The sequence below is a fragment of the Rhodnius prolixus genome, unplaced genomic scaffold (assembly GCF_049639745.1).
Source record: "Rhodnius prolixus isolate KJV_2025 unplaced genomic scaffold, Rpr scaffold_3, whole genome shotgun sequence".
Classification (NCBI taxonomy): Eukaryota; Metazoa; Arthropoda; class Insecta; order Hemiptera; family Reduviidae; genus Rhodnius; species Rhodnius prolixus.
The window spans coordinates 14,762,960-14,790,563 of NW_027411603.1; the positions used below are offsets into that span (position 1 = coordinate 14,762,960).

At 29.9% G+C, this 27,604-nt stretch overlaps 2 protein-coding genes across 7 annotated transcripts in view; both read left to right on the forward strand.

Moving 5' to 3' along the window:
• Positions 1 to 16,830, forward strand: part of LOC141452544 (uncharacterized) — a 21,237-nt gene extending 4,407 nt beyond the window's left edge. The window contains exons 1-26 of one of the 5 annotated variants that reach the window (XM_074124816.1): positions 1,589 to 1,693; positions 2,666 to 2,715; positions 3,483 to 3,652; positions 3,840 to 4,000; positions 4,683 to 4,842; positions 4,991 to 5,216; positions 5,567 to 5,796; positions 6,286 to 6,388; positions 6,614 to 6,744; positions 7,304 to 7,432; positions 7,718 to 8,051; positions 8,130 to 8,245; positions 8,375 to 8,473; positions 8,540 to 8,750; positions 9,444 to 9,624; positions 10,262 to 10,445; positions 11,543 to 11,738; positions 12,154 to 12,344; positions 12,604 to 12,762; positions 13,142 to 13,270; positions 13,356 to 13,489; positions 13,566 to 13,656; positions 13,742 to 13,903; positions 14,121 to 14,217; positions 15,320 to 15,433; positions 15,977 to 16,830. In XM_074124816.1, coding sequence (XP_073980917.1) covers positions 1,662 to 1,693; positions 2,666 to 2,715; positions 3,483 to 3,652; positions 3,840 to 4,000; positions 4,683 to 4,842; positions 4,991 to 5,216; positions 5,567 to 5,796; positions 6,286 to 6,388; positions 6,614 to 6,744; positions 7,304 to 7,432; positions 7,718 to 8,051; positions 8,130 to 8,245; positions 8,375 to 8,473; positions 8,540 to 8,750; positions 9,444 to 9,624; positions 10,262 to 10,445; positions 11,543 to 11,738; positions 12,154 to 12,344; positions 12,604 to 12,762; positions 13,142 to 13,270; positions 13,356 to 13,489; positions 13,566 to 13,656; positions 13,742 to 13,903; positions 14,121 to 14,217; positions 15,320 to 15,433; positions 15,977 to 16,044 — 3,858 coding nt within the window. In that variant the 5' untranslated portion in view covers positions 1,589 to 1,661 and the 3' untranslated portion in view covers positions 16,045 to 16,830. Of the gene's footprint in view, positions 1 to 1,538; positions 1,694 to 2,665; positions 2,716 to 3,482; positions 3,653 to 3,839; positions 4,001 to 4,682; positions 4,843 to 4,990; positions 5,217 to 5,566; positions 5,797 to 6,285; positions 6,389 to 6,613; positions 6,745 to 7,303; positions 7,433 to 7,717; positions 8,052 to 8,129; positions 8,246 to 8,374; positions 8,474 to 8,539; positions 8,751 to 9,443; positions 9,625 to 10,261; positions 10,446 to 11,542; positions 11,739 to 12,153; positions 12,345 to 12,603; positions 12,763 to 13,141; positions 13,271 to 13,327; positions 13,490 to 13,565; positions 13,657 to 13,741; positions 13,904 to 14,120; positions 14,218 to 15,319; positions 15,434 to 15,976 lie in introns of those variants that run through there. The other 4 variants (XM_074124817.1, XM_074124819.1, XM_074124818.1 and 1 more) reach the window with 4 other exon arrangements.
• A 3,230-nt stretch (positions 16,831 to 20,060) lies between these two features.
• LOC141452548 (uncharacterized) lies at positions 20,061 to 27,436 on the forward strand. 2 transcript variants are annotated; one of them, XM_074124827.1, is made up of 5 exons: positions 20,061 to 20,206; positions 21,381 to 21,490; positions 21,568 to 21,708; positions 24,002 to 24,258; positions 25,083 to 27,436. In XM_074124827.1, the coding sequence occupies exons 3-5, from the start codon at positions 21,611 to 21,613 to the stop codon at positions 25,088 to 25,090; spliced, it is 363 nt and encodes a 120-aa protein (XP_073980928.1). In that variant the 5' UTR covers positions 20,061 to 20,206; positions 21,381 to 21,490; positions 21,568 to 21,610; the 3' UTR covers positions 25,091 to 27,436. The 2 variants fall into 2 exon arrangements, with proteins under 2 accessions (XP_073980928.1, XP_073980927.1); XM_074124826.1 differs by having other exon boundaries at positions 24,002 to 27,436.
• The last annotated feature ends 168 nt before the right edge of the window (positions 27,437 to 27,604 follow it).

Sequence of the window (27,604 nt, forward strand, 5' to 3'; positions counted from 1 at the left end):
AATTCCAGTTCTGTAATTAGGTACTATAGGGTTTTGGAACAGGATTTGTAAAAACAAGAATTCGTCCCCCTAATAAAACGAAAAAAGTCTTGTTCGAATCTAAAAATGAAATAAATTAATCACATGGTGTGATGCAATCATGTTAACCTTTTTAATTCATTAAATTCATTCATATAAGAATATGATCAATTTTACGTTATAGCATTTTTATTTCATGCATATTAACACTACAAGGAAATAAGTATCTATGTTTTGCTTAAAAAATATCTAGCCAATATTCTCAGATGTCTCAAACACTCATCAGACTAATAATATCAATTAAATGGAAATAAAAATATACATATTTTAATCATAAAGAGTGTAAGCAAAGCCTCCCTGGTAATAGAAAATTATAATAAAATGCAAAGTAGTCTTCCCAAAATAATCACTAAATATTTGACAATTTGGTATACTTCGTTTACTTGTAAAAGAAAAAAATCATTAAAGAGAGGTAGGGAAGGGATAAACTGAGTTTTTAGCGTAGACTGGCTTCAAAAGCGGATATAACGGGTTCGAATCCAGCTGCTGGCCCTTAGAATTTCTTTTCTTAGGAGCCTCTTACAGCTCACTTTTCGGTCATGGACTGATGTGTGTAACGAGACAATTCTGTCCGGATGCCGGCAGTGCACTGAAAAAATCTCGCGTCAATATTCTCAGATGTTGACGCGCCTTAAAAAAATAAAGTGAGGTTCATAAGAGGAAAACTACGATCAAAATAAATAGTTTATCTTAATTAGGAACTGACAAGTAGTGTTAAAGTAACTGTGAATCTAGTATGTGATTGGTATTTATTTATTATTGATAAATCTTTTATATTCTTTAAAATAAACTTTTTCGTTTCCTTTCAAATAACGCGAAATAAGTCTAGTTTTTTTGAGATTCCATCAAGGCGGTTTGAGTTATAGTAATTTCAAATACCCTCAGTATTGATATATCAAGGGGCATTTTAGGCCTTAATTTTATTTAGTTTGCTCTTTAAGTAATAGTCACTAGCAATTGTTGAGTGTTGAATTTAAAAAGACTACAAGAACTTGCCAGTTATAAATATTGAAATATGTTTTGTAATTTCATTTTTCATAATTATACTTATTTTTATGCAAATTAAGGTACATCAACATCTGAAATCATGGGTCTGTGGCATAATTTTTAAGATTTAATTCTCAAATTTGTTTATAAAATAATTTTCTAGGAAATACCTATTTTGAGTTGTTTTCGTGAGTCCGAAAAAATGGCTTTTACTGAATGGTCTGTACATGTGTGTAGTCAGCTCATACAGGAAATTGCGGAAAGTTCAAATTTAATAGTTGGTTAAGGCGCCACCTAAAGCGACAATATTAAGTGATAAGTTTTTGGTAAAATCTATTAACTGTAAGTGAATAGGTTATTTTGTAAACGGCTTAAAGGATATTATTGATACTCATTACATATTTAACTTAATATAAATATTAAACATTGATACTCGGTAGATCTATAACTTTTATTAGAATCATTTGAATAGACATTTTTTTTTTTATGTATTTGGAAAAAGAGTTGGGGTTAAGTTTTAAAGTATCATCTGTCAATTGCGGCCTCATTAATTACGAATCTGTATAATTACGAATTTATTGCAGATTTATACATGAATGTATTATCAAATGACTCCTCTAAAAGTCCAGTGAGTATGTCTTAATTATTCCTTTTTGGTTGACTTTATCAAATTAGTTTATTTTGCTTCAAAAATGGAATTAATGTTATAACTAATAGAATGAAGCAGATAAGTGAAAATCGAATTGAAGAAATTTGGTTTAGCTAGCAGTTCTTTTTACTAAATAATTTTTTTAGTTTTTATTGTTCCGTCCCAATAATTTTCATTAGCCTGTAATCCGATTGCTTATGGAATTAACAATATAGGTTTTTTTCTTCCGAAGAAACTGATTTTAGAGGTTTTCTGTTTCTGTAATAATAGATGACCTTTAAAATGTTTTAAAGCTAATAGAAAATTTTATATTTTACTTGTACATTGCACGCTTGTTCTAACTATTCTCATTTTTCCTTTTTTTAATGAGTAGTATTATATATAAGAATATAAGGTTATTAAAGTATTATATATATGTATATATAAGGTTATATTATAAGAATTTTCAAATTTTGTATTTTTCTTTGATGTAAAATTTAGTTAGTTACACTACAAGAAGCTACACTATCATCTTACTTATTCGTGTACAGTTTTCTGTGCTTTGTTTTTTGCGTTCAAGCTAAAATTTTTGTAAGTTTATGATTATGTGTATTTGTTTTCTTCAATATTCAAATAGTACTTTATTAATGTAAAGTAACATTACTCACTTTACATTACAGATATCTTTTCTTAATTTGCAAATAAATTGGGGGATTTTACGCTATTTTCGACTAGGTTTCTGAATACTCAATTAATACAGCTTACCATCAACCAATATAACACAATCTTATGTTGAAGTTAACATATAGCAGACGTAAGATTTAAGAAATATACCAATCAAACTTCTTTATCAAATTGAGCCTTATTGTTGCAAAAATATTAAAAAAATCATCCTATATAACTAAACAAGAAGATTAAAAAAAAGAAAAAATACTTTGTGGTAACTACTAATTCATAAATTTCTTATTGCAGGGAGGATGGGAGGGAAGCAGAATTTACCATAAATGGAAAATCATACAGAGGTACTACTTATTTTCAAATCCTGTCTTGTCATTTTTTCATTGCCTTGCTTACCTAATGTTTAGAGTTTCATTTATAATTTCGTTCTTCACTAGCAATGTGATTCCGCAACAATAACTTTAATTCTCTCATTACGACTCTTAATGGGTTAGTAGCTTAATCTAATTAAACTATTTAATCATCCCAAAATTTCTCTCAAACATTTTGTGAAGCTCGGTAATTTTTTCATTTGTATATCTACACTTATGTTTCGCATTAGGCCTTAAAAAATATCAAGATCGGCAGTACTGATCCATCATGATGTATGATTCTGTAATGAGAAGTGTATAATTATGCAAAACAGAAACATGTGTCTCCAAATTTAATCGAAGGATTTCGAAACGTTGGTTTAAAAAAATAAATCTGCCTACAAAAACAATTTTATGGACCTCTCCTCAATATTTCCCATGTTTCAACAACGGTCGAAAACTAAACCATCATTATCATTACTATCATTAGAAGTGCAACTTGCCTAGACATTGAAAATTGTTAAATAATATAATGACTGCTGATTTTATCAACAGGTCGTAGGTCGCATGTTTTGATTTTTTGATTTACATATTTTTTATTGCAAGTTTTCTCATTGTTTTGGTGAATATAAATTTTTTTACTTTTTAGTAGATTTGCGATATTTTATGAGGATAAACAGGCAATAAAGCAATCCAAATTATGTTCTATAATTTGCATGTTAGTTCTATTTTCTTATACCCTGTATATTTCTAATTTTTAGCTTCCAATGAAGTTCCTGCTAATACCACGTTAAACGATTTTATACGTGAGTACGCTCATTTAAAAGGCACAAAATTTATGTGTTTAGAAGGTGGTTGTGGGATTTGCGTAGTATCGGTAAAATTTATACATCCTACTCACAAGAAACCTGTGTTCTACGCTGTAAATTCGGTTCGTATGTTATTTTGATACTGAATCTTTCCTATGAATACTTTATGGTTTTAGGCTCTATTCCCTAATAATTTGTGACTCCATATATTAAGAGAATGTTAGAGATAATATTTAAGCTATAATATATAAGCTATAGTGATCAAAGAACAACATTAGCCATAATTATACTATAATCTTATCTTCATAGTGCATGGTGCCAGTATTCTCTTGTCATGGTTGGGCTATTACCACTATTGAAGGTTTGGGAAATAAGAAGGCTGGCTATCATAAAATACAGAAAAGATTAGCTGCCGCCAATGGCTCACAATGTGGATATTGTTCTCCTGGAATGGTTATGAATATGAACAGGTTTGAAACTAAGATAATTAAATAGAGCTAATATGAAAATAATAAAATTCCAATCACAAGTAGAGGAGCATTATAGGTTTTCTCTTCTAAACCAGTGCACATTTAGTGATATATAATAAGCGTACATGTTTAAAATAAAATAAATACCTATTTATTATTTAATTTTTTATGTCTCTGGTTGAAATTAACTCCTTTAAAACATTACACCATTAAACTATTATGGAATGTTATTGCATGGTCTCTATCCAAATAGAGAAAGTAACAATTTAAGACCACTGTCCCTGAAGCGAAAAATTATCTCACCACACCAGTGAGACTTTTTCGCCTTGTTACGCCGCTGTATTACTAAGAATAAAAACCCAGCCAATACATTTTAACTGTAGATAGTATAATTTGATTTTTTGTAAAGTTCATTAGGAATCTAAGTAATTGTATTAAAACTGTCCGGTAGGACAGTTGTATAAGGGTTGTCCATTAGAAATAATTCCTTGAACAATCGTTAATTATTCGTTGATACCATTCATTATTTTCATTAAATAATGATTAGGTCTTCAATTTGATCCACATTTAATATCATCACTCCGTTAAACTTATTCTTTAGTACGTATCGTTAATATTGTCATTCCTCGTATTTTTGACTAAAAGGGAAAAAAAACAAGAACTATTAATGCTTTTGTTGCAGCTTACTTGAACATAATCCACAAATAACAATGGTAGACGTGGAGAATTCGTTTGGTGGTAACATTTGTCGTTGCACAGGTTACAGACCTATTTTGGACGCCTTTAAATCTTTAGCGAGTGATGCTCCTGACAAATTGGTACTAAAATTAACAGACATTGAGGTAGGATTTCTTTGGCGAACATTTCATTAACATTCTTCTACGATAGATTTTCTCTGTCAGTTGGATCTAAATTTTATTAACTTTTAAAACCACAAAAAAGAACTGAAAATCTGTTTTATAAGATTTATTAAAATTAATTTTGTTTTAGGACACGGTCTGCCCTAAAAATGGAAAAAGCTGTAATGGAGAGAGTTGTTCACTAACTTGCGGTGTTTACTTGCAAAATGATTTAACGCCGCTAGCACAATCATTGGCTTTTGTTCTTAAAGATGGATCACGTTGGTATCGCCCAGAATCTGTCAAAGAAATTTTTGAAATTATGGATATGATTGGATCGAAGTCTTCTCGTTACATTGCTGGCAATAATGGACAAGGTAAGTTGAATTTTTCAAAGTTGTGTTGATTAAATGGAGTTTGTAGAATTATGTATTAAAAAACAGCGTTTTACGTAATTGCTAAGTGTTTTGGAAGCATGTGTGTCACTATCACAAGTATCTTTGCTCTGACAGAATATCTGATGAATTTAACTAATTTTTCGGCTATTGACTTCAGCTTTTTTTTATTAAGGAGGGATGTGGGAGGTTTTTAAATAGCTTATTATATCGTAAAGAACTTGCATACTTGAAATCTGAAATTCTGAAACTTTAAAATATCAAAATAAACAAAGCCTTCAGTGAAGAGCGGTACTGAAGAAAAATGAATTGATACAATTTTAATTTTTTAGGAGTTTATCGCATCAAAAAAGAACCAGAAGTTTACATTGATATAAATGGAGTTCCAGAATTACACGGATATGAAGTTAATTCAGATGGTATTGTATTGGGTGCTAACATCAATCTAACAGAAGCCATGGAATTATTTTCCAAGCTTTCTCAGGAGCAACCAGCTAAATTCGCTTATTGCAAGACACTTGCTGATCATATTGATCTCATTGCTAATGTTCCTGTCAGAAATGTAAGTTTCTAATAATAATGAATCATTTAAATAAGGCTCCGAAAATTCTTTATTGTAATTTGAGTTTTTCTAAACAAAGTTTGTAATTAATAAAAAAAAGTTGTTTGAGATATTGGCAAAAGCTAGTGAATGATACTGGCCATTTTGAACAGTTTGATTTAAGTTTATTGTTTTCTAGAAATGAAAATATCGGGCTTGACTTAACTAAAACCACATAAGTTTACCTTTACGGTTTCTTATGATTTTTTATGGACTTTTCTGTAGATTTTTCTGAAGTGTAGTTGAAGGCACAAAATGCATAGCTTTCCAAAGGAATGTTATTTTTCTATTTCATTGTTATGTTTAATGCTTAAAAACATATACCGTAAAGAATTTTAAGTATCAAGTAAAGTTACATTCATAAGAATCATTTCAAATGATGTTTAAAAGACAAAGCTGTGCTTCCACGAATTTTTAGCTATTTATTATTTAATTTAATTGTTTGAACAGGTTGGTACATTTGCTGGAAATCTTGCATTGAAACATGAAAATAAAGATTTTCCTTCTGATCTCTTTCTGTTTTTGGAAATGGTGGGATCCAAACTTCTAATTGGTATGCAAATAACATAATAAATCTTAAAATTTTTGTATAACATTATTTCAACTTGGTGAGATTTATTACATTACTTTTGGAGATATGAAAAACAAAGAAGTTATTAAATTGAAGTATATTTAATTTAAGTATGCTTAATAAATATTAAGTTTTATATTTATTAGTATTATTAATAAATTGGGTTTCTTATCTGTTCAATAAATTTATATTTTATTTATATTTTAGCGGATGGAAGTGGAATTGATCACACGATGAGCCTTTTGGAATATTTAAGCATAGATATGTACAAAAAACTGATAGTTAAAGTGATACTCCCTGTGCTGGATAATAATGTTTACATTACAAGATCTTACAAGGTATTTGTGAGGAATATGTGTTTCCTATTAACATCTATTTCACACATCCAGCAGGCTGGTGTGCGGCATTGTGTGAAGACACGATCGTGGTGGCGATTTCTCTCTTATACATGGTACCCGTATAAACGGCTCCGTTGCCGCGGTAAATTCCTACATTTCATTTCTAACTTCTACCAGTCTCAGATTCTTAGTGCGGTTTCAGTGAAACTGAAAGTAGGATCAATAAATTGACAATTTAATAAAAATTAGTTTTTTAGATTACTTTGTGGTTTTTATTTAATACAAACTTTGAAAAGGACGTAACACTATTCTTTGAAGTGCTGTAATTTGCAATTTGTAATAATTTTTTTTCTTGTCGTTCATCTTTTAAAATGATTCATTCAATTCTTTCCCATAACAAATGTGAACATCACATAATGCTGTTAACGCGATTGTGGGATAAATGAAATGGGCCCAATTTTCATTTGCCATTTTTCACTTCGTACTTGATTTTTATATGAACCTAAAAGAGTTTTTTTTTTGTTATTCTTAACATAAATAACATTTTAATTTTCCTCAGATTATGCCACGAGCTCAAAATGCTCATGCTTATGTCAATGCTGGCTTTTTGTTTAAAGTGGATAAACAAAACTCTTATACTGTTCTGGAAAAACCGACAATATTGTTTGGTGGTATCAATCCAAAATTTGTGAGTAAATATAAATATATATAATATAAATAAATGTAAATATAAGTTATAATAATTTAGTCATTGAGAGTGTAATAATTGTAATAATTGGCGCCCGAAGCATTATCAATGTCTACGGTCAGTGTTTTCTCGTTTCAGAAATTCTGTTCTGATTAGAATATTTAAAATAAATTTTAAAAACTTTAACGATTGGTACATTACGTGCCTATTTTTAGAATTACTATTTTTCTATATCATGAAAATTCGAATTTTTTGTTTTTAGTAAATATATTTACATTGTTTTAGTTACATGCCAATAACACTGAAGAATTTCTTTTTGGGAAAAGACTACTGGATAATAATTCTTTAAATGGTGCTTTGAAAACTCTAGATGCAGAAATAAAGCCTGACCATGTCCTCCCTGACGCTAGTCCGAAATTCCGACATGGTCTCGCCTTGTCTTTGTTTTACAAATTTGTGCTTTCAATTTCCCCTGAAGTTGTTGATAAAAGAAACAAGAGTGGTGGAGCCCTTCTACAACGTCCGTTATCTTCGGGAAATCAAGAATTTGATACGGATAGGAATTTGTGGCCTTTGAATAAACCAATCCCAAAAATTGAAGCTGTTCTTCAGTGTGCAGGTTTCCACTTTTCCACTCTAAGAAAAAAATAAATAAAAATGAGTAAATAACATTGTTAAAGTATAAATTTTACTACAGGAGAAGCTGAGTATACTAATGATATTCCCAGTTACCCAGAACAATTATGGGCCCAACTCGTACTTTGCGATAGAGCTCGTAGTACTATAACAAATATTGATCCCTCTGAAGCACTTGTAGGTACATATTGAATTTTTTTAATGCAGTACACATTTAGTTTTTTTAAATTTTTTTATTATTAATAATTTTTACAATGATATGATTCTAGATTCTTTTTTTTTTAATCATATATACTTTAACTGCAGAAACTGCCTGGAGTAATTACATTTTTCTCTGCGAAAGATATCCCTGGTAAAAACACTTTCGTGTGGAAGGGATTTCTATCTACAGTCGCAGATGAGCCGGTAAAGTTGATTTACACATTTTTCTGGGCATTTTTAAGTATGTTGTAATTAAGATTTTGTTCATAGGTGTTCGTAGAAAAGGATACAGATTATGCTGGCCAAGCTGTAGGGGTTATTGTTGCCGAATCACATGCTCTTGCAGTTAAAGCTGCTAGCAAAGTTAAAATAAACTACTCGAATTCAGAAAAAGTTCTAATTAATGTGAGAGAAATTTTAAATGATAATGTTGTAGAAAGAATCAAGCTATATGAAACAATTACTCCTACAGAAAAAAAAGGTATGATTCGCAAATGTAATTTATTATTAATCACGTATTTAGAGGAAATAATTTCTAAATCATCTTAATATTTAATTCGATAAAAGATTTTATCTTATTAAATTAATTTATTATTTTGGATTCAATGAAGGAATAGGCGTGGTTTCTTTAATATGAATACGATGCGAGAGTACGTTTTTGGTAAAACTTAAATTTGTAAGTAATTTTCAAATGTCTTTTACAAGATTTGGTCTTGACATAAATAACAGATCCAAGAAACGGCAGTGAAACGCTCAAAGTAATGATTATTCGTTTTCAACAATTTATTTTTAGAAGCTACACAACTGAAATTTACTTTAGAAAAGAACATATCACCCTCGAACTCTCAAAAGTAAATTTTCTCTTTTGTTTTCATCGCCAAGAAATTAGTCGACATTCGAGAAGCATTAATGATTGCTTAAGTTATTTATTTTTCAAGAAAGGAGTTTAGGCGTTTTATTAAAATGCTATTTTATTTCTTTTCCTATAGAACTTAGTAAATATATAGCTTATTGCGTTAAAGATATATTTTTCATAAACTTTAAAAGAAGTCGTAGCATTTACTGAAGACCGTAGTTTCCGACTACAAAAGATTTTATCTATAACAAATTAATTGTTTTCAAAAACTACTCTCATATGTTTTATTTCTGTGAATGAATTTTCAATTGTTTACAGGTAATATTAAATATAAATTTACGGGAAGATGGGATCTAAAAGCACAGTATCATTATACAATGGAAACCCAAACCTGTGTAGCTGTTCCTGTTGAAGATAATTTAGATATATTTGTATGTTCACAATGGCCTGCTGGTGTGCAAGAAGCCATCAGTATCGCCCTGAACATTCCAGAACATAGGTACGACGGCTTCCACATAACTTTAGGACTGATAACTATAACTTCATTTCTTAAACGAATGTAAAAAATATTTGAACAGTAGAAGCTTTTAGATTTCATGAATGAATTAAACTCTGTGAATTGATGCAATGCAGGATGCTAGATAACTAAATCCAATTCTGATAACTGATCCAATAACAAGAATATAAAATATTGAAAAAAAAGTAATAAAATAAAATACATAATAATCTCTTTATATTATTTTCATTCTTTTTTTTTTTGAGGATACACATACTGTTTTTTTAAATTTTTATTTATTTTTTTAATGTGTGATAGAAATTTTAAAAGTGGAATAGAATTCTCAGATATTTTCTTTTTAGAAATCTTTTCGTTTAACAAGAGAACACAGTCCAGTGCTACTGTTCTCGTACGTTATGCCACCTAAAATTGATAACAATAATTAAATGTTCTTTACGTGATGGATTTAATTAATTACTATGTTTTAGTAATAGATTTGAGTTAAAAAAAAAAAAAAGGCTTAATAATAAATAGCCTTATTAAAAAAGATAGTTTATCCTCTTTTAATATTGAATAACGTTTACTATCTCTTTTATTTCTTATTAAAAATATTGCTAATTTCATAAAATTGTATTTCAAGAATTAACATGAAGGTGAGAAGATTAGGAGGAGGTTATGGAGCAAAAATAACTAGAACAAATCATGTTGGAGTTGTTTGCGCTTTAGCTGCCCATCTTTTACAACGTCCTGTACGCATAGTGCTTAACTTGGAGACGAATATGGAATGGTGTGGAAAAAGATTTCCAGTTTTCAGTGACTATGAGGTATGAAGATATGCTTGGTTTGATGTATTATTTAAAACACTAAAGGATCAAGTTTTCTTATTCAAGCCTATGGAGTAAAATGCTCAATAAAGGGGGTTTTTAAGTCTCATCTATACACATCATGTCTCGCATTTACTCTTTACCTCATAAGTACCTGGCCAAAACTCAAGGGGGAAATTGGTGAAAATCTACGCTTTCCAGCATCATTTCGATTTTTTGCTGAAGTCGTCGCCTAAAGTAATATTCCACCTCCAAGAGCCAAAACCAAGAGCCAAGTTGGTCTGAAGTCGTGGCTTTGCTTCCTCAAAGAATGCAGGATGGATACATCACTATCCAAATGCGGTATAGTTAAGCCTGGGAATAATCGTTCACAGTGAGGAGTCGAATGCTTGTAAACCTTATGGAGATTAGGAGAAAGTCACGTACCTGGATCAATCAAGGCCTGCCATCACTTATCTTTGGTTTTTGCACAGTACACAGTTTAATCTTCATCGGAGACATGCAGCGGTTATTCTTTTGAAGGAGTGCATGGACGACAGAAATTCAGGTTGATCAACTTCAGTCCTCTCTTTGATCAGCCTCATCATTCCGAACACACGGTATTCATTGAAGCGCTATACTTTTTTGTATCTTATAATCGCAACTCTACATTATTAAAATGAAGTTTCTGCGCGACCCACATCAGCTAAACAAAAATTCGACAAAAAAAAGCACTTACATTCCTTCTCCACTGAAGCCTTCTGAGTATACTCCGGCGTTCGCATTGTTTACTTAACATTCTGATGATTGATATCGCTTGTTTAGTATCCCATGGTGATATCTTTAGTTCCATCTTAGATTTTATTTATTTATTAATTTTAAAGGTCTTACTTAGTAAGAGGTTTCCCCGTATATGTTGTGGTGATCTAGTTGTTAAACATCATGCAAACTGCCCACTACCATAGTTATTTTAGTTTATTATTTTAGGTGGATCTTACTAAAACTATATTAAGTGTGGCTACAAATGCTGAAAGCTAACAAGCTATCTATATTTTTCAATTTAACACTTATAAATAAAATTCCAAACAATCACTTCATTTAGAGTCCATTTGTTGCAGGTTGGAGTAAATGATTTGGGTGAAATTCAGTATCTTAATGCTAATGTATACCAAGATGATGGCCATTGTCCAAATGATCCTGCCATTCAAGATACATTTCTTCATATTATTAATGCATACAATCCTAGTACTTGGAATATGAAGGGATATGGTGTAACTACAGATTCAGCTAGTAATACATGGTGTAGATCGCCTGGTTGGTATATTCTTATACTTATAATGCATAAAATAAAATGATGTAAGCTTCATCTGAGATATGAAAGCAGAAAAGAAACAAATTGTTACTATTCCATTCATTTCGATTTCTAGTAAGTGTTCTCTCACGGCAAATGTTTTAATCGTTATAAAATTACTTCTCAGGAGTAATTGAAATACATGTGAAAATGCAGTTTAACCCCTGGAATAGAATAAAAATTAATAAATTTAGTAAATTATTTTGATTTTGATGTGGGAAAATTGTTTCAAGTGGAAAATCTCAGCTAGAGAAGGCACTACAACAAGTTAAAGTGCTACTGTGGGATTTATCTAAAAAACTAAAAATTAACTACTTTGTGACTGAGTAAAATATTTAGTGATAAATAATTCCATTGTTACATAAATTTCGACGGTAGGTTCAACTGAAGGTATTTCAATTATTGAAACAATAATGGAACATATTGCCAGTGTAGTTAACAAAGATCCAATTGATGTAAGATTAGCTAACATGAAAAAAGAAGGAAATCCAATCCCCCAGATGATTAAAGATGTTAAACAGCTGGCAGATTATGATAATCGCAAAAAAAAAGTTAATCAGTTTAACCAGGTAGGTTCCAGAAAAATATTTGCATTTTAAGTTCCTAATAGCGTCTTTGTTTGGTATAAAAATTTAACAATTCTATTATTGAAAAGCAAAATAGAGTAGCAAAACAAGAATTTTCTGATGGTTACTTATACCGTTTATATATTTGTACATTATCATATTGTAACTTTATTTCTAAGATTTTCTATTGAAGTAAAAGAAGAAATTAAAATTCATGTTCTTTAGTTTGATTCTAAGTTTTTAATCTATCTTTTATGTTTAGAATAACCGTTGGAAAAAAAGAGGAATCACTCTTGTTCCTATGAATTATCCTTTTAAATATTGGGGTGCATGGTACGGGATGGTGAGCATTTTCGGAATGGATGGGTCAGTAGCTGTATCTCATGGAGGAATTGAAATGGGCCAAGGTTTGAATACGAAAGTAAGATTCCTTATTTAAATATCTCGCCTTTTTCGCATTTCTTTACTAAGAGGAAATGTTGATACAGTGTGTGGTCTGTTATTATATCTGAACGGAAAATCACAAAAAGTTCAAATTTGATAATTAATGTAATTGCCACAATTTAGTTACAATTCAAAAATAATTGAAGAAAATTGATTAACTTGAAGTACTACTTTTCTGAACTGATTTTTCGTATTTATCTCGAAAATACTCTTAATAATTTTTTTTAAAACTTGGTATACTAGTTGCAGATATATGTAAAAGTTGTTTGTGCTCTAATAAAATAATTTTTTCCCCCTTAAAAATATTTTCTTGTTTGAAGTTATTTGCCTCTGTATAGTGTTTTTATGAATTGCAGGTAGCTCAGGTAGCTGCTCATATTTTAAAAATTGATTTAGAACTTATTTCTATAAAGCCTACCACAACCATAACTGCACCCAATAATACAAGTACAGGAGGCAGTTTGGGAAGTGAAGCCATTTGTTATGTATGCGCCGATTTTTTTTATTTCATAATATTAGCATTTTTAATTTTCCAAATACAGAATAATTGTGGTAAAAATAATATCTCAGGCCGTGAAGATGTGCTGTGAAGAATTAAATAAACGATTAGACCCTATAAAAAAACAGTTGGGTTCTAAAGCCACTTGGAAAGAGATAATTAACGAAGCCTACAAAAGTGATGTAAATCTTAATTCCACTTATATGTAAGTTAGTTTCTTAGTTTACTCTTAAAATAGAATTCTCTTCTTCCCACTAAAATATATATATATTTTTTTTCAGGTTTTCAAATCGAGATGATGTCAAGGATTACCCAATATACGGGGTGGTTGTTACAGAGGTTGAAATTGATGTACTCACCGGACAGTACCAAGTGAGTTTTAATTCTTCGCTTTAAGAAAATCATGCGAAATAATGAATCTTAAAAAAATATGAATACGTAATTTTTAATTGTTCAGACCAGGCGAGTGGACATCATTGAAGATGCAGGTCAAAGTTTAAGTCCAGAAATAGACATTGGTCAGGTAGAAGGAGCATTTATTATGGGACTTGGCTATTTCACGTGTGAAGAAATTGTTTATCGTTCTGATACTGGAGCTCTGCTCACTAACAGGACATGGGTAATTATCTAATAACAAAAAGATAAAATAAAAATAATAATTATAATGTGTAGTCACAAAACTGTACAGAAAAGCTCTTTGTCAAATTTTCCTGGAAAATGTTTAACATAAATGTTTTAGAGTTAATTAAATTTGTATCAAATTTAGCACAGTATATCTCCTCAGTTGATGATTTTCACTTCGAAAAATTTACTACTGATATATTTTTACTATTTAGAATTACAAACCACCTGGAGTGAAAGATATACCCATAGACTTCAGGATTACACTGAGAAAGAATTCTCGCAATCCTACTGGAGTTCTCAGATCGAAAGGTAATTCTTTGAAATTTTTTAGTCATACATAATTATATAATATGTCATACATCAATCATCATACATGTAATGTATCATACATAATTTCATTTATATTATTTTATAAAAACATTTTTGACCTAATTAGTGTTATTAGGGAAGTAATTACCTTAGTGGTCAACGCATACTGGATTCCGACGCAGAGATCCCGAATTCGAATCCAGCTGCTGGCTCACAGATTTTCTCTTCCTAGGAGCCTCTTACAGCTCACTGTCCGGTGATGAGATCATTATTCGAAGACCGACAGTGCACTCAAAAAAGCTCCGTGGGCCAGTGCCCTCAGATATTGCGCTTTAATTTATATATGATATATATATATACAGGGTGACCAAAGTTATATGCTCCACCCACTTTTTTTTTAACGGCGGGAAATTTCGAAAAAATAAAAAACACGTATTTAATCATTTTTAGTCTAGTTTATTTTCAGTGATTGACCCATTTTTTTAAACCCCTGTATCTCGAGATACAGCATCCAACTTTTGTTTTTCAAATGGAACGTTATATTTTTTGTTGCATATTTTTGTAGTATTTGACTCCTAAAAACAACAAAAAAAATTTTTTGAAATCGGTTAGGTTTTTCAAAAGTTATGGTAATTTAAAATATGAAAAACAAATTTCAGTTTACTGTCAAAATTACGTTATTTTTTTTAAAGAATCTATTCAAACTGGGCACAACCAACGGATAGGCAAGCCAAAACTCTGGACTCCCACGCTTTGCTTGTAGCAGCACTTATGGTAGCGAAGTCAAGATCTAGGCAGGCTAGAGTAATTCGACGTTCAGGTTGCTTTTTCTACAAACGTTTAGGTGGAGTTATAGGATGTTAACTTGCATCTATATTACTTATTATCCACTAAAGATTTAAGAAAAATAACCCTCGTGGGTTTATAAGTAAGAAAAAACCGCAAAAAATCTTTCATTTGCTCTCCTGTGAAAAATAAAAACGTGACATAGTGTTGAATACCTCCGAGGTTCTGATATATAAAATCTATCTAATTTATTCCATTGTTATTAACAGAAATAACAACTTTTTTTAAATGTATTTTGTTTTATTTTAATTTTAAGCAACTGGCGAGCCACCTTTCTGTTTAAGCTGTTCTGTAACTTTTGCAATAAGAAATGCTTTAAAATCAGCTAGACAAGATGCAGGTCAATATGACGAAACGTGGTTTGATATTGGTAAGTGCTAATAAAATTTGAGTACTAGTATACAAAGATCATATGCACTCACAGTTACATATTGTGTTTTTATTTGGTCATATAATTGATCACTTCTCAGGTGCAACAAGTGAATGCAAAAATGTACAGAGTATTATTTCTTCTATTGAACGTTCATCTTAAATTACGGCAGAACTACTCCTTAACAAAAACTTAGTTTAAAAAATTAAGTACAAGATTGATTAAACGGCAAAAGGTACATTAATCTGCGAGTACCGAACATTTCATTCGTACTTCACAGCTCAAAATTTCGGCCATTTAGAAACTTCGAAAAAGATTGTGTTTTATTTGAATTTTAATAAAAATTGATATCTTTTAAGGAATTTTACTGCATTAAATTTGCATTAATATTGTTTAGAATTTAATAGATGTCACAGACCATTTTATGATGACCATTTTCTTCTTCAAGCGTGTAATAAAAATAAAATCAGCCCTTCTGTTATTAATATTTGTTAATTTAATATTTATAATTCTAATCTAATATTTGTTTCAATTAACTTCTAGATCCACCATTTACCGGAGAACGAATCTGGCTTGGAGCACTCACGAAAAAGGAAATGTTTTTGTTATGAATATTATGCACATTTACAAGTGTAAATCGTGTTTAAACGTTTAATGATTATCACAAATTAATTCTAATAGAATTTTACTTGATCTTCTACTGATTATTGATACAATACACACGTTGAATACGATTTCACGTTCAAATCAGATAACTCCATTATGGAAATTTCAAAACGTTCAATGAAAAGCTTTTATTTCTTTGTAGTTATTGTTAACTAGTGTTCCTGGCAAGAACTTACCTATTCTTACACAATTTATAGTATTTGAGTTTTCTCAACATTTTTTCCCAACACTAAGAATGATTTGTTGATAATGAACAATTAATTTAATGTTTTTTTTTGTATTATTAAAGAAATAGCTTTAAGAAAATATTGAAAAATTATTATATATCTGAATAGGGATACAAAAGAAGTTGTGATATAATTACTTAAGGAAATACAGGAAAATAAAATATTTTTTGATAATAGTTAAAAAAGCTGTTAAATTCAGCAATGAAAAACCAAAGAGTTTTCTCCTCCTTTTACTTATTTTATATTTTTAGGAGTATGGAGCATACACCTAATTATAATTGTAATTATGATAATTATAATTATATCGTAATTGTAAATGAAAAATTTCAATTAATCATTTTGAGAACATCTTTTAGTTTGTATAAATTTTAATCATAACTTACTAGGTAAACTTATTTCTGTACATCTAATCATTCAGAATGTTAAGATAAGACAATTATGGAAAAATATATTGTGTAAAAAGATATCATTTAAAATAAAATAATTTTTTTCCGATCACGTTTATCCTGTATTATTATTTGTTTATTTATTAAAAAAGATATAGTTTTTAGCCCTTTTCTGACAGTAATGCATTCAAATTTATATTGTGATTCACTGAAAGATGCTGATCACAGTAACTTTTACTGGAATTTCCTTATTTCAGTTTCTATCAATCTATTTTTATGCCAGGAGTATATTATACTCATAAGGTTGGCTAGTTTTGGAAGCAGAGGTTCAGTAGAAATGGAAAAATAGGATTTTATAGTTAGTTTTACTGGACTTTCTGATTTTAACATTTTAATTCTAAACCAGGAGTACATTATACACATTAGGTTGGCTAGTTGAAGAGATTCTGAAAAAATAGAAAATTGAAAATCTATATTATTTTTGCTGGAAATTCTTTATTCTCTTCTTTAAGCGTTTTTTAATAAGCCAGGCTTGCATTATACACAATGTCGGCTAGTTTTAGCTGATGAGTCTGGGTACTTGTTTCATTTAAAAGCTTAGTAGATGTAAAGAGTTCAATTTGTGCCAGTAGTCCTGGTAGAATTCTTTCAGTCATGGTAGATAAATCTATCATACTTCAAATTTTATAATATATAAGCTACATTAATTATATTTCAAATATAAAATACTCATGCTCATTTCAGAAACTAAAACATTCACGCCTACTTACCGCAGCACGTCTGAGGCCTGTAAATATTCTGTTCTCCACATTGATGTTCATTCAAATGTTAAAAATAAATGAAGTTTACATGAGGAACAAGAAATCTCTAAAACTTTGATAATCTGTTTTTATTGCTCGTATGATTAACAATAATTTGTTTAATTGTCTCTGATAGATAAAGTTAGCTAATTATAATTTAAATTATAAAGAGAATGTAATTTTAAAATTAATTTCGTCAAGAGATAAAACATTAATTTTTAAAAATCACTTTACTTTATTGTGTAAATAGTATTAAATATATAAGCACAGTGAAAAACATTTACGGAGCAACAAGTTACATAATAGGACAGGCAATTACTGGTCCCTTTGTAAAGTTCATAATAATAAAATGCTTTTATTGTCCAAATAATACAATAGTTTTTACTTGATATAAACATTGGAGTACCAGAACCAGTTCTTTTCCTCTGACAAAAATAAGTTAAACTTCTTCATGCTTAAAAAATTTTTCTTTTTATATTTTGGGAAAAAGGACAAAAAACCCAATACAAAAAAATCAAAATAATATAAAATCAAAAATACTTAAAACCAAAAATAATTTATAGTCTAATAAATAAATTAAAGAATACTTTTGAATGCAGTTTACAGAGTAAAGTTCATGAGATATTGGGCTGATATTTGGATTATTTGATTATCTGATACTGAATTATTTGACTTTACAATACTTTATTTACAAAAGATCCAAATAACTGGCTTGACTAAGCTCAGAACCGGGAAGATATTTCATTCTTAGTCAGGTAAAGTACAATCGACCAGAGACAAACTCTACTTTTTTTTTTATTCTTCTTTCTTCTCTACTTTTTTATGAATGCTTAAAGCACATAACTGATTACTTTTCTCATAAATTACATCAATTTAAACAGCACAGCTCAAGTTAGCTAATAACAATCTTGATTTATCTATACTTGCCTCTGAAGTTCTACTCCACGTTGCAAATCATCCTAAGAGGAATTTAATGCATGAGATCAATATAATGCGAAAAGTGTTTTTTTTAAATATTTGAAAATCCTTATAATTTACAAAGGAGCGATCCCGTATCCGCCTTTCTGATCTAATTGTAGATAGGATCAATCTAAAAAAGAAAATAAAGGTTAAATGATTTTTAACGATATCCCTAAAGTAAGATGATAGCGAAAGTAGAGTGATATAAAAAAATAAAACTTTTAAAACGCTTTTTGAAAATTGTTAAATTTTTACATAATTTATAAATTCCAAGTAAAATATGGCAATAAACTGCAGCAAAATTTGTTTTTTCACTAAGTTTCCTCATTATTTTCTAAAAATTAGGAGTTTTAGCATGTGGAATATTTTAATTACATGAGCTACAGGTAAAAGAAAAATGGATAAGTCTCTACACTTGTTTTAAATAATATGAAATTTCAGATTTTTTTTTCTTAAATCTATACTAGTTTAATTATTTTTAGAAACTTACTTTAATCTGATTTCACAACATAATAAAGTAAAGTGATTCTTTAACTTGCAGATTATGTAACTTACACATTGAAAAGTTGAGGCATACAAATTTTTAAACATTTAAATTGAACAGTTCTGGCTTTTGTTGTTATTTTACTGTAAAAAGATACTAGCTTTTACACAGCTATTTGAAATCTCTCTTGTACATGGCACAAGAGCCCATCTATTTTGATCATAATATGACCCTTAAAATATCCTTTAGAAAACGTTTAGAGTTAAAGACACCAAAACATTCCACAGTTTGATTTTTTAGAACTAGTAAAAGTTTTCATAATTGACTTCCTTCTTGTAAAAAAGATTTTAAAAACTGAACCTATAAATGAGTGTGGTGAGATATAATACACTAATTTCCCAGTTTCCCCAAAGTGAGCTGCGTTCCCTAGAAAAATTGAACCAAAAACCACATCATTTCAGCATTTGAAAGTCATCTGTGATGGATTAGGATCACTAATTATTTATTTAGTGTATTACGACTTTTACCAAGCACATTTTTATTTTCAAATTTAAAAGTAACAACCAACAAACTAAAGAATTACCTTGTGTCTTCCAGTTTCTAAATGATACTTACAGAAACCTTGTGCTTTCTCATACTCTTTTAAATTCTTTCTAAAATTTATTTCTAACAGTTAATAAAACAATAGTTTTTAAGAAAATGATGGCCTGTAACAGAAACATTATATTCTTATTTACATAAAAAATGATGAAAAAAAGAAAGCACTCTGACTTACTTTTAGCTTAAAAATTGATTGGAATTCACAATAATGTTATTAAATAGCATTTAAAAAACCTACATTTAAACAATAAAAATAATTTTATTATACATACACATTTTAAATGAAAAGTAAAGTTTAAAAAAACAAAAATAGGAATATAAACAGTAATGAGCTCCTACGCACTTCTATATCCTGATACAAAACTTGATATTTTGACTATATTTTAAGGATGTTTATCTTTTTCCATTTTGCAGAGCTCTCCAGTGACGACTTTTGGAAATATAAATGTAAACAATAACCTTCCCTTTTTTGCCAATATTTAGTTAGAATAGAAAATTCGATAATTTAGTTTTCTAACTATACTGTAATCCACTGTTCTCGGTCAGAGAAGCATTTATTTATTTCATTCTATTGAAATGTGATAATAATTATCTGGGTTGAGTGCCTTAGAGTTTGGTTCCTGTTAAACTCCTGAAAAACAAGTGTACAGGTTATAGTCGATTCCCATTCTTATGTATTGAAATCAGACCTTGATATTAAAGTTTATACATATAAATAATTCTCTGTTATAATGCAATTGGTTACTAGTTCTTTACCCCTTAAGTTATGTGAGTTTTTGGTCTGTAACCGAAAATTTTTAAAAAATGTCAGGTATTTTCTTTTTAGTTTCTAGTTCCATTCTTATCTTTTATCAGTGAGTTTCGGCTGTCTTTAGTTAACTTCAGAAGATAACCGAATGACATTCAGAAATTTCTGATGGACCCAAGAAGGAGAAATAACTTTAAAAAACAAAAGATTATATTTCCTCATTCCTTTAATCAGATTTTAGAGGAATTATTTTTTGGGGGGGCCTTACTATTGATTTGCGACTGGGTGGATTGCAAACCGACTGTATTTTGGTGTGATCCATCAGTGCATATTTTGGTTGAAAATCTGCGGTATAGGGGAAGAATTATTTTAATGAAAAAACATTTCTTAATAAAGGTTTATTATTATTATTATTATTTTTAATGATTTAAGGCGCGTCAATATAAAAGGTTATTGGCTCCCGGAGCTTTTTTCAGTGCACTGCCGGCCTCCGGACAGAGTTCTCTCGTTACAGACAACACTGTCCATCACCGGACAGTGAGCTGTAAGAAGCTCCTAGGAAGAGAAAATCTAAGGGTCAGCTGCTGGATTCGAACCCGGGATCTCCGCGTGGGACCCTTCCCTTTTTTTTTTTTTTTTTTTTTTTTTTTTTTTTTTTTTTTATGATTTAAGGCGCGTCAACATCTATGGTTATTGGCGCCCGGAGCTTTTTTCAGTGCACTGCCGGCCTCCGGACAGTGTTCTCTCGTTACAGACAACACTGTCCATCACCGGACAGTGAGCTGTAAGAAGCTCCTAGGAAGAGAAAATCTAAGGGTCAGCAGCTGGATTCGAACCCGGGACCTCCGCGTGGGAGTCCAGCTCGCTAACCACTCAGCTAATCCCTTCCCTCCCTTCCCTTATTATTATTATTATTATTATTTGTGTCAATAGCAAATAGTATTTTGTATTCCACACTTTTTTTTTTTTATATTAGTTCAGTAGACGTGAAATCAGTGAGGACGAAGGGTCCCTAAAAGATCTGTTTATTTTCACATAAACTTCCCGGTAGATTAAATATATATACTCTTTTTCAGCATTCGTCGGTGTCAGTGTTTGTGTTTAAAACAAATAAAAATTATTTTAGAAGGACTTACTATTCAAAAGATGGAGATAATGTGTGATCGTATTGGAATAGTTTTCAGTGGTAAGAAATTGTTATAAGAAGTTCCATTTGAGAATTAATAGAAGAACTGCAATTAAAATTTATCAATAATTTTGTAGGTATGTATCTTGATCACCCTAATTGGTTATACAAGCAAGAAAAATGAAAGAGCAATGTCAAATAATTTGTGGGGAAAGGATACCTACACCTCAACAAGTGCAAAGAATGGCGATAGTTGTGCAAGAGTATATTCAATCCGGGTATGTAGTAAAACAATATTCCAATCATTAATTCTCCTTTAATATTCTTGAAGTTTATTAACTGATGACAATCGTTCTTCGCAAAATTCATTGCTCAGTAAATTTAAGTGCTTCGTCTTTTTTAAGTTCTAATTATTTTAAGAGGTGGCACAGATCTGTAATAAGTAAAATTAAAAAAAAATTATACAAATTGAATGTTACATAGATAAAGAAAAAAATGGAGTGAAATTGAACTCTGAATTGGAATGTCGCCAAAATAACAGTAAATTCTCAATTGAAATTTTTGTATTACAACCAACCTCAATTGGCCATTAAAAAAAAAAAAAAAGCTTGTGACGAAACAATTACAGAAATTAGTCGTAAGTTTCATTTATATTAACAATTGTAGAATAATGTTCACCTTATTGGTTACTATCATTAATCCTAAGGATGGTAGATTATGGCCAATTTGTTTTACTTTGATTGAAACTCAAATGTAAAACAAGTTATAATTGCTAATAAGTATTAGCTCTAAAGACGATCTAGTCTCTAAGCAAAAACAGTTTCTATGAAATTACCTCTTATTCTTACTCTGATAATAGAGTCTTCTAACTGAAATCTAATCTACTTTTCTCAAACAGATAAGCATTTATTTATTTTTTTACTATTGAAATGTGGCTTATATTCTTTTGGATTATGTGTGGTTCCAGTTCAACTCCAGAAACTGTTCATCTTCTTTTCGTTTTTGAGATAATTTATTATCACAATTTTCTAAATGAGGAACCTTAAAACATATATTTCGTAAAAACCCAATTACAATTTTAAATGACCATTACCTTTTAAGAAGAAGAAAAAAAAAAAATTATCGAAATTTGGTTCCAAGTGCCATCATTAGGAACAGATCTCAGTATCCAAGAAATCTTACTGACGAACTAATTAGTAACAATGCATCGCGCATAATAAATTAATATACCTAATGAATTAAAGATGAATAACAACCAATGAAATTGATAATTCATACCCTAATAAAGCTTATTATTTTAATGAATTTGAAGATTATGATCTAGTGTTCAGTTGTATTATTATTTTTAATTAGAAAGTATTAGGGAAAAGAATACTGAGGGAGTTTTGCTCTAATTAGTAGTATCAACAGACCAGCACTAAATATAAGTTCATGCTGTGAGTTTAAATTGTTTCTTGCATTTTGTATTAATGGATATATGATACGATAAATTAATAATAATGATAAAAAAATAGAAACTCTTTGCAAATATTTTCACTAAAACTTCCTTAATGTTAATTCAAATTAATTGTTATACTTATCCTAAAGGAATCTTCTTTGTGTCGAGTTTCCAGAGTTTCAATAAGATCAACAACAAACAATAAGAATTTTTATGAGTAAGAAGCATAAGAACCTGATGTTATTTATATTAGGGGCGGATGTTTGTTTGGTCAAGAGCGTGGCTTTGTAAGTGGGAGATTGATCCCCAGTTCGAATCCCGGTGTGACTACTTTTCATTTGTTAGAAAAAATTGTTTATAGTAAAGTAAGAGCTTCCGCCTCCGTCCACGACACCTAGTAAGATGGGATAAATACGCGATAAAAAGTAAAAACAAAGAAAAGTTGACTGATACTGAGTGGCAGTTCTGATCCAAAGCTCATGTGTGGCCTAATCCTGACACTTAAACCAAACATGGAATTTGAATTTTCCGTGATTGAATTCTGCATCCACACAATCTACAAACAAATATACACACTATTCAAGGTATCACAAAAGTTTACTTCCAGGGCAAACTCCAAATCAGCACGATCAAAATACTTTCTCCTTGAAGGGTAAGATACATTAAACATCTGAGTGAACGACACTAACAAGAATTTCAATGGTTAAAGTAATTGAACTTTCTTTAAATTTAAGAGCTTTCGTTGAGATATTTCGTTCAATACACTCACTTAAAATTGTTGAGGAACCACTTTATCAGATTCATGGGACCTCAAAATTAATATTTCCGATTAAAACGTAGTATAGATAATTTTGCATGATGGTCTTCATTTCATAAAAACAAAAAAGTAAAAAGATGGTATTAAATAGTATTTATAATCATTCTTAAAATGTTTTTACTCGTGTTCATCTGGATAATTGGCACAATTCTGGAAATGATACAAGTATGGTGAATCAAGCTTTCATTATTAAGTAGATGTGAGAGTGGGTAGAAGAGAGAAAGGGGAATGCCCGCTTCATGTGGCGTTAGTGTGGAATTGACCGCCTGCTAGTAATGATCAAGTTCCGCTATTTAGTGATTTTATCCATTTTCAGTGCCTTTGTGACGGTAACACCGCTAAATCCTTCTCTACCGTTGTCAATAAGAAATAAACTAGTCATGGCATCTACTGCTGCAGGACAGATTCAAGGGGAAGTTAAAGTGCTGTCGCCTCCTCTGTTTGTTCGAGGACCACCTAAAGGATTTCCTCTAGTCCGTCAACGCAGGTCTGCGGAAGTAAATGTCACTAATGAGGTGATTGAATCTGCCGCTAATGTTAAGAATTCATCGGATGCCAGGAAAAAACAAGGAGGTAAGAAGCAGAAGAAAAAAGGTGGAGGCTTAATGAAGAAAATGAGACCTTTTATGTTTGTACCGGCAATGATAGGTATTGGCTTGGCTCCTTTTTTATTATCTCAGCTGAAGATGATGGTTATGTCAGCATTTATGGTTAATATGATGGCACTAAATGCTGCCATATTTTTAACTTTAAGAAATATGGTTTTCGGACCAAGATCAGGTGAACATGTTAAATATTATAACTTTGGATATCATCGCAAAGATAAACATCCAGATCAATGGCACAGGTAGCTAATATTGAGTACGAACAAGCCCTACTAAATACTAATGTTAGTAAAAAATACATTAAATTAATTTATATTTTTGTTCGAAATATTTGGCAAAAGTGGTTAATCCAAGTGATAGAAACCAAGCAAGGTTTAGGCTTCTTGTGATTAAAGTATGTGTATTATTTAAATAGTATTTTGATATTATAAAGGTAGGACAGAGGGACAACTTTTAAGGCTAATCGTGAGAGAAGCTTTGAATTCTATTTTTAAATAAAAGGGTGGTGATAAAGAAATAATAATACAAATATTTTTTTCTAAAAGAAAATAAAGAGCAAAATTAGCGCTACCTAGCTAACGCTGAATGGGGGTAAGCTCAGAAGGGATTATTACTTAGATGAATTAAAATACTTCTGATTGCGTTATAAAATGTAACTATTATTATTTACTTATATTTAATGATAGATGGAATATCTTAATGTGAGTGGAAAATAAGCTATATATTTGTTACAGAAGAAGCTTATTTATTTTACTATTTATTTATTTATTTTCCATTTTATTTGTTTTGTAGGAGTCTAAAAGTTAGATGTAATGACACAAGGAAGTAGGATTTGAAAAGAAAGAACTTGCACATTGTGTATAATTCCTTTATAATGAGGCTGTGTTAAACTATTATGAAGAATGGTAAACTGGTTTCAATATCAACCTAAATTAATCAAAATAGATTAAGAATGTGAACAATTTCTTTTGTTTCTATTTGTATTACTTATTTATCTGAAAATGTACTTACTTAACTTATTGGATACGCCCTTATATTTTCTATTCTTAGGAGCTTCTTACAGCTCACTGTCCAGAAATGGACAATGTCTGTAACAAGAGAACTCTCTTGTGCGGAGGCTGGCATTTCACTAAAATGTTCCAGGCGCCAATAACCTCAGATGTTGATGCGCCTTAATTAATAATAATAATGTTAATAATAATAAAAATATCTTACTTGATTATGTCATAAGGAGTAAATTTGTGAAGTAGGGCCAAGACTTCCCAAATTATTACTTTTGTCCGAATTTCCTGACCTATGAATTGACATATATTGTGAAGATCAAATAACTCGTAAATAAAACTTTACGAAATTAAATAAAGAATCTCCATAAGAACTTTAAAAGATATTTGCTTATGTAAAAAGAAAAAAAAAATTATATATGTATATAGAATTGATCAATGTACCTACATATAAGACAACGCAGGATTTTTGAAAAGAAACGTCATTTCAAAAAGAAAAAGCTGGACACTAAAATAGTTATTTGTATGATTGCTATTACCTTTAATAATGTTAGTGTGAATGAGAATAAGAGAAAGCGGAATGTACTGCTTGGTCAGAGATGAGATTGAAAAATGGGTCACGTAAAAGTATTTTTTTTTTTTCTTTAGATATCTATGATACCATGTTTATAACAAATAGACATGAGATTCTTCACAACAAAATTTCAATCAAAAATGAAATCAAGATAATATGAGATCAACCTATGATGTAGTGACCTATTTTTTTATACTGCTTTGTACTAAAACTTACATTTTAGCATTAACGCAAGTATGATTGTTATAACTTTATTTATTGAACATTCTCTTCAAATGTATTAAAATTTCTAAACTCAAATGCATAATATAAGTAATTAAAACCATTATATTTAGACTATTAATTACATATTCTGCGATGCATAAATATGTTCAAATATCATTATTGTTCAATTTGCCAATCTGAAAACTCATATAAAACCTACCAATTTCGCAGATACAATTTTGTCGAAAAAACTGATACATTCGGAGGAAAGAGAGCTACTTCTTAATTTTTTTTAAATGAGCGTAAACAATATATTTGGGAAGAAAACAGGATGTAAGGAAGTGGTCTGTTCTTACCTCAGTTTTCGTCAGTCTTTATGATATTTCATTTATGGCATAATTAGTACAAGCAATAAATAAATGTCTGTTAATTGATAAAAATGAGAACAAGCCTCATTAATAATTATTATTATTCCTGGAATAAGAACTCACGAGATATTTTTAATTGTTATTTAGGTCTGTTTATTAATTATATTTTTGTTAAAGCAGTAGAAAGGCGCCTTCTTTTTATATTCAATTTACGAGCACCACTCATTGTTTGGTACATCCAATGAAGGTAAGAAACGATCCTTTAAGAACACCTGAAAATTAGAGTTGACGAGGAAAAATATTGCGCTAAAGAGCTGATAACTATTTTCAAAAAACATAGTCCACAACTTTCTCCTGATTTTGGAATTTGCTCTCTAGAAAGGAGGCAATGGAAAGTAGCACAATGTAATCAAAACTAACATTACCAACTTCGTTTATTATTTTGTTAGCCATACCATTTATGTTTTTAATTTCAAGTACTCAGTTCGGTCCATGATTTTTCTTTTAGAAGCGTTTTAGAGAGTAAACTAGTGAAGAAGTTTTTATTAATAATGTCAGCTGTTCAACTGACTATTAGGATTGTTTCAAATCTTGTTCACTTTTTGTCTCATGCTTTTAATTTCTAGCTTTTATTTATATTTCTAACTAGCATAAGGATATTATAAAGTTAATTTGGTTTTAAATTGATATTAGTAAATCCCATAAAACAGAATTATCATCTTAAAAACTAAATTGAATAAGATTTCATCATCAATTCTCATCACACTTTTGTAAATAGTATTGTTTACAATTGTTTTATCATTAATTCTCTTAATACTAGCGGTGTTTTTACAAGTTAGTTTAAGATTGCATTTTTCCACCTCTACTTCTAATGAATTTAAGGTGGAACCATAGAATCACATAAATGTTATGTCTTCCATTTAGAAATTATCAATTTTTTTTTTTAATTTACAGTTATTAAATTATAAATATAAATAAATACAAATGGCTTATTGAGAATCTGTGTTTGTTTCCTTTTAAGTGGATAACAATGGCAAAAAGCTGTATTTTTCTGTACTTTTGAAAGGAATTGTAATGAGTAAATATTACCTATTAGTATAAGAAATATATTTCTCGGCAAAGTGAGTATAATCAAAGTATAAAAGTAAAATTTGAAGATTAGGAGCC

What these genes read in the sequence shown, in the direction of transcription:
- LOC141452548 (XM_074124826.1), top strand. Translation starts at nt 21,611, where the DNA reads ATGAAAGAGCAATGTCAAATAATTTGTGGGGAAAGGATACCTACACCT. An exon ending in CAAGAGTATATTCAATCCGG is followed by an intron (nt 21,709 to 24,001) that starts GTATGTAGTAAA and finishes ATCCATTTTCAG; the next exon opens with TGCCTTTGTGACGGTAACAC.